This window comes from Hylobates moloch, unplaced genomic scaffold (assembly GCF_009828535.3).
Source record: "Hylobates moloch isolate HMO894 unplaced genomic scaffold, HMol_V3 SCAFFOLD_10, whole genome shotgun sequence".
Lineage (NCBI taxonomy): Eukaryota > Metazoa > Chordata > Mammalia > Primates > Hylobatidae > Hylobates > Hylobates moloch.
Window position 1 is genome coordinate 109,629,316 of NW_026652285.1, and position 6,421 is coordinate 109,635,736.

At 56.2% G+C, this 6,421-nt stretch overlaps 1 protein-coding gene across 1 annotated transcript in view; it reads right to left on the reverse strand.

Annotated features, from left to right (window-relative positions):
- PNPLA7 (patatin like phospholipase domain containing 7) overlaps positions 1–6,421 on the reverse strand; it is an 80,889-nt gene extending 74,468 nt beyond the window's left edge. The window contains exons 1-5 of the mRNA XM_058445932.1: positions 6,153–6,421; positions 6,040–6,071; positions 3,352–3,426; positions 3,085–3,172; positions 2,607–2,686 (exon numbers count right to left, since the gene is read on the reverse strand). Coding sequence (XP_058301915.1) covers positions 2,607–2,686; positions 3,085–3,172; positions 3,352–3,426; positions 6,040–6,069 — 273 coding nt within the window. The 5' untranslated portion in view covers positions 6,070–6,071; positions 6,153–6,421. The remainder of the gene's footprint in view (positions 1–2,606; positions 2,687–3,084; positions 3,173–3,351; positions 3,427–6,039; positions 6,072–6,152) is intronic.

Sequence of the window (6,421 nt, forward strand, 5' to 3'; positions counted from 1 at the left end):
CCAACCCTCCAGAGCCCCAGGGCTTCATGCCTGCTGGCCCTGCTGCCCCGAAGGCTGACACCCGCTCCATCTTTGGCTCTCATACTGGTCAACACAACCCTTTAAAAATCCGCCGCTGTCCCCACCGACCTTCCCCCCTCGCTTCCCCTCTGACCTGGGGCCACTGTCCACTGTCCCATATCTGCAACAGTCTTCTTCCCTTTTCTCAGGCAGTGCCTGCTTGACTGTCCAGAACAGCAGAGGCCTGGGTCACACCCTGCACGCTGGCAGGGTCACCTCACTCGGGCTGCCCCTCGGTCCAGAGCTGTCGGCCTTGTGGCTTTCCTCCCAGGCCCTCCGCTTCCCTGTCCTCTGTGAGGCCACCGGACGATGGCCGACACTGAACAGACCGTCTCCACTCTGCTCCAGACCGCCCCGCGCCCTGTCCTGGCCGCCTAAGCCTGTCCCAGACCCAGCCTACAGCAGCCCTAACTCATCTGCCCTTTCACAGCACTTAATGCTGATGAGAACAGACAAGTCACGGACAGACACCCACATCCCTCCCCTCTTGAGTTTCTCAATTTTCTTTTTGTTTTTTGTTTGTTCATTTGTTTTTGAGACGGAGTTTCGCTCTTACTGCCCAGGCTGCAGTGCAATGGCACAATCTCAACTCACTACAACCTCTGCCTCCTGGGTCCTGGCTCAAACAATTCTCCTGCCTCAGCCTCCCGAGTAGCTGGGATTACAGGCGCCCGCCACAACGCCCAGCTAATTTTTGTATTTTTAGTAGAGACGGGGTTTCGCCATGTTGGCCAGGCTGGTCTCGAACTCCTGATCTCATGATCCGTCCACCTCAGCCTCCCAAAGTGCTGAGATTACAGGCGTGAGCCACCACACCCGGCCGAGTTTTTCAATTTTCTATGAAGAACACGAATTCGTTGTACAACCACAAAAAGGTAACAAAGATTGCTTTAAAGGGATCAGTCTGTGTGGTTTCTGTGAAGCTTCTGGGTGGTCTGTTGAGCACTTCCTGGGCCCTTCAGGAGTGCACGGAGGCGGCCAGGGGAGGCCTCCGACAGCCCAATTGGCCAAAGACCAGGAAGGGTTAAACCAAGGCTGCTTATTCCCCGGATCGGGGCTTGTTAAACTCAGATCCCTGAGCCCCGGCCCAGGGATCTGTGTCTAGGTTCTGGAACCACCCGGACATTCAAAGTGAGCCACGAAGCTTTCAGCTTAGAGCACACATGCTGGTAACCAGGGAACTCAGCCCCTCAAATCCCAGGGGATGGACTCTGTCCTCAGCCCAGCACCCCAAAGCCTGGCAGAGACCTCCAAGCTTGGCACCAGAGTCAGGAACCTCTGGCAGAGCGTGAGGCCCTCTGCACCCCCCGGGCCCCAGCGCTGTTCCTAGAAAGCAGCTTTCCGTTCTCATTTATGGTTAAAATAAACATCCACTCTGGGGCCGACAGGGCCTTTGTGAGCGGCAAGCAACCGAGGGCACGAGCTGTTCCAGTATAATAAAATACATAAAATAAGAATAGTTATACTACATATAGGTCTTAGATATGATTATATATGAATATCATTAATCATTAGCTCGTAGCAACTACTCTTTATTCCAATATTATAATAATCCCCGCTCTATAATCATAACCTAGGAAAAACCAGGCCATACAGAGAGAGGAGCTGAGGGGACATAGTGAGGAGTGACCAGAAGACAAGAGTGTGAGCCTTCTGTTATGCCCGGACAGGGCCACCGGAGGGCTCCTTGGTCTAGCGGTAGCATCAGTGCCAAGGAAAAACACCTGCTACTTAGCAGACCGGGAAAGGGCGTCTCCCTTTCCCCGGGGGAGTTTAGAGAAGACTCTGCTCCTCCACCTCTTGTGGAGGGCCTGACACCAGTCAGGCTTTCCTGCTCTCCTGTGATCTGTCTTCATGGTCACCCCTATCCCCTTCATGTTCACTCTGCACACCTGGCTTTCCTTCTAGATGGCATACAAATCTCTCTCTGCCTTGGCTGCCAGGCAGGGAAGGGCCCCCTGTCCAGTGGACATGTGACCCACGTGACCTTACCTATTATTGGAGATGGCTCACTCTCCTTATCCTGCCCCTTTGTCTTGTATCCAAGAAATATCAGTGCAGCCTGGCATTCGGGCCACTACCGGTCTCTGTGTCTTGGTGGTAATGGTCCCCTGGGCCCAGCTGTCTTTTCTGTTATCTTTTTGTCTTGTGTCTTTATTTCTACACTCTCTCGTCTCTGCACACGAGGAGAAACCCACCGACCCTGTGGGGCTGGGCCCTACAGGCCTTCCCTCCCCTCCGGCCACTGTCCACCACAGACATTCCTGGAGCTGCCCCTCCAGGCCAGGGGGAGTAGAGGCCTGAGAGGGTGAGGGGCTATTCTTGGGTAAAACGCATTGGATTCAGCTGGAGGAAGCAGACACCATTCGGCACAATTTATAATGTTCCCCAAACCCTGAGCCTGGTGGCAGAGCTGGGAAGCTGGGGAGAGGACGGCGCACGCCAAGCACTGCCCAGCCTGGGGGAGCCTGCAGCAGGAGGGGTCCCTCCCACAGGGGCCTGCTCCAGGAAGCCATGTGCAGCCTGGGGCCCCGAGCACCAGCTACCTTCCTCATGATCTTCCGGCCATAAAACATCACTTTGTCTCTTTTCCGGAACCGGTACTGTGGAGTGGGCTGTGCTTGTCCTGCAGGAGAGTGAAGGGATGGCCTAAGGTAGAGCCGAGGCACAGGCTTGGTCCTGGACATGCAGGTGCGGCACAGTCAGTCATACTCTCGTCCCTGCCAGTAACTGGCCATACTCAGACAGCATGAGGGAAGAGGGCCTGAGTGACAGGCTCATCTCCAACAATGGGGGCTCTCCCCTCTTCCCACTGAAGCCTTGCTCAGGAGAGGAGAACGAAAGGGCTCTGAACAGACTTGGCTTCCTGGAACTGACGTGCTCAGCCTGAGCCCAGACGGGCCATCGGATTCTAGCCAAAGCCACCATGGGCTTGAGGGTCCCTTCCAGGGGCTCAAAACACATCCCAAGACACCCACACTTTCCCCCAACCCCCTGGGCCAGAGTCGGAACCAAGATACTCACGAAATCGGCTAAGCCTTCTGAACATGAAAAGGATGAGGACACCAACCAAGGCCAGGGCCAGGAGGGCTCCAACCGCCATCCCCGTCAGCTGGCCGAGAGTGGAGACACGGCGCCCATCAGCAAGGCCACAAACCGAACCCTAGCCCTAAGCCTGCCCCCACCCCAACCACAGGCTGGGCAGGAATGAGCCAGGGGATGGGGACAGGGAGAGGTGAAAAAGGCCACGGCCCATCCAGCTCTGGCCCCAGGGAAGCGTGAGGTGATTACCATGGTGGACGGTGAACCTTCCTCCGTAAACCACAGCCCCCAAAAGTGCAGGGTGGTGCCCAGGCAGAAGTCAGCCTGCAGCAGAGAGCATGGGGTCAGGTGGGCATGGATGGGCTTCCCAGCCCAAACTTGCTCAGAGCAGCAGGAGGAGAGCTGGGAGTTAGAGGAGAAGTCAGCAGCCCTGGAGACTTTCAGGAAGAAGTGATCTTGCCCGGGGTGCCGGGGTCTTCTGAGCCCCCTGATAGGAAGCACTCAGCAACATGGCTCCCTTGGTCACTGGGACACAGCGGGGCAGGGCCAGCGGCTGCCCCAGGCATCACTAACACACCCGCATGCCGGTGATGCGATCCTTGGGATGCAGGTCTTAGGAAGCAGGCCCGGCGACAGGGGAGGCCAAGGCCCCCCCTCAGTGTCCCCTCAGCCCCAGCAGGAGCAGTGCTCGAAACCCCTATGAGCCATCTGGATGCTGAGAACATTCAACACCAGTTCACACGCCAAACAAGGAGGCAGCGGCCGAGAAGGCTCTGTGTCCTGCTGTCTCCTGGAGCGGGAGGACTTCAGAAGTCCAGGTCCGCGGGAGGGAGGGAAGAGAGGGTGAGGGCAGGATGGTGAGTGAGCGACAGCAGAGGACGCTGGTGGTTCCAGGAAGTGAAAGAGAAAACGAGAAGATGACACCGGCCAGACAGGCAGCCCTCTCCATTCCAGCTGGCATCACACCTTCCTCCCAGGCAGCCAGGAACCGGACAGGGCAGGGGAAGCCACTGGTTCAGCCTGCAAGTTTCTATGCAAGAGCCAAGGCCTAAAATAGCACCCACGCCCGCCTCCCACTGCAGAGAGCAGGACTCCCATCCGTGCCAGACAATCCAGGGAAGGGCCGGGCGCAGTGGTTCACGCCTGCAATCCCAGCACTTTGGGAGGCCGAGGCGGGCGGATCACAAGGTCAGGAGATTGAGACCATCCTGGCTAACATAGTGAAACCCTGTCTCTACTAAAAATTCAAAAATTAGCCGGGCGTGGTGGTGGGTGCCTGTAGTCCCAGCTACTCGGGAGGCTGAGGCAGGAGAATGGCTTGAACCCGGGAGGTGGAGGTTGCAGTGAGCTGAGATCACACCACTGCACTCCAGCCTCGGCGACAGAGCAAGACTCCGTCTCAAAAAAAAGAAAATCCAGGGAAGTTGGAAGAGCACTCAGAAACGCATTTAAAGACACAATTCTGCACCAAGACAGAATGAGGATGTGCCCAGAAAGCTGAGCCCTTCACACTTGGTTCAGAAGCAAATACAAGCCCTGGGAGCTTCTGCTTCAGGACAGGGGAACCCCCTACACTCACTCTCAACCAGGTAGGGAGCACAGAAGCACCTACGACCATGTCCTTCACTTAAGGAAGCGAAGTGAGTCCCTCTGAGCCCAGCAACAGCTTCTGGGACCGATTATCCAAGGAAGGTCTATCACGTGATGGCCCCTGACCTGGTCACACGCTCTCCTGCGGTGGAGTGGCTCAGCCTTTTCTAGCTTTTCACTGTTGCTTTAATGGGTCCAGTTTTCTGGTTTAGGAAATAAGGCCTTTGCCATGTGGCTATAGATGTTTGACTAAGAAAAAGATTCGGCCGGGCGCGGTGGCTCACGCTTGTAATCCCAGCACTTTGGGAGGCCGAGGCGGGCGGATCATGAGGTCAGGAGATCGAGACCACAGTGAAACCCCGTCTCTACTAAAAATACAAAAAAGAAATTAGCCGGGCGTGGTGGCGGGCGCCTGTAGTCCCAGCTACTCGGAGAGGCTGAGGCAGGAGAATGGCGTGAACCCGGGAGGCGGAGCTTGCAGTGAGCCGAGACTGCGCCACTGCACTCCAGCCTGGGCGACAGAGCGAAACTCCGTCTCAAAAAAAAAAAAAAAAAAAAAAAGATTCTAGGGCTGGGCACAGTGGCTCATGCCTGTAATCCCAGCACTTTGGGAGGCTGAGGTGGGCAAATCATGAGGTCAAGAGTTTAAGAACAGCCTGGCCAACGTGGTGAAACCCCGTCTCTACTAACAATACAAAAATTAGCCGGGCGTGGTGCCTGTAGTCCCAGCTACCCCGGAGGCTGAGGCAGGAGAATCGCTTGAACCCAGGAGGTGGAGGTTGCTGTCAGCCAAGATCACACCACTGCACACCAGCCTGGGCGACAGAGCGAGCCTCCATCTTGGGAAAAGAAAGAAAGAAAGAAAGAAAAAGGTTCTAAGCAAAACCATCAGGCAAAGTCCTAAAGGAACTGGAAGTAGCAATTGTGACCTTAGGGGAAGAAAAGACAAGGCCTCAGGCAATGCCCAGGGGCTACCGCTGGCTGTCCCCCCTGTGAACAATGCCCATGGGCCACCGCTGGCTGTCCCCCCTGTGAACAATGCCCATGGGCCACCGCTGGCTGTCCCCTCTGTGAACAATGCCCATGGGCCACCGCTGGCTGCCCTCGATGTGAACAATGCCCATGGGCCACCACTGGCTGTCCGCTGTGACAGGCGTGTCTAACAAGCACTGGCAGCTGTGACAGGCAGCAGAGAGGGGCCAGAACCACCACTCCCACAGTCCTCAGGCGCCAAGAAGCCATGGGGCCAAAGAGTGTGGCAGAGCAGACGCCAAGAGGACCCTTCTCTGGGTCCAGAAATACCCCCCAACTGAGAAATCCAGGGATCTGATCCCCTGAGTTACATACCTCTGGGCTGTCATCTTTCTCTTCCTCCATGGCTAGAAACAGAAAAAACAGTCAGGGTGAAAAGCAGACAGCCTGACGCAAACAAGGGCACCCCTCTACCTGCTCACACTCACACCAGGACACTTTTCCCTGGGTTCCTTTTCAAGTCAAATTATGTTTCACTGAAAGGAAAATCCTGCTGAAAAAGTCTGTTCTCCAGGAAGAGAAGCTGACTTTTGAGAAGCGTCTGTCATCTGCTAGGAGCCACTTCCTTCCCTCTGTAAACAGCCCTCAACGTGGCTGTCCCAGAACTCAGAACAGCAGCCAGATGGGGCGGATCCAAGCAGGTCAAGAGGAGCCAGACCCAGCGCGGCGGGGGTGGGGCAGCGCTGCCTTCTGGAGA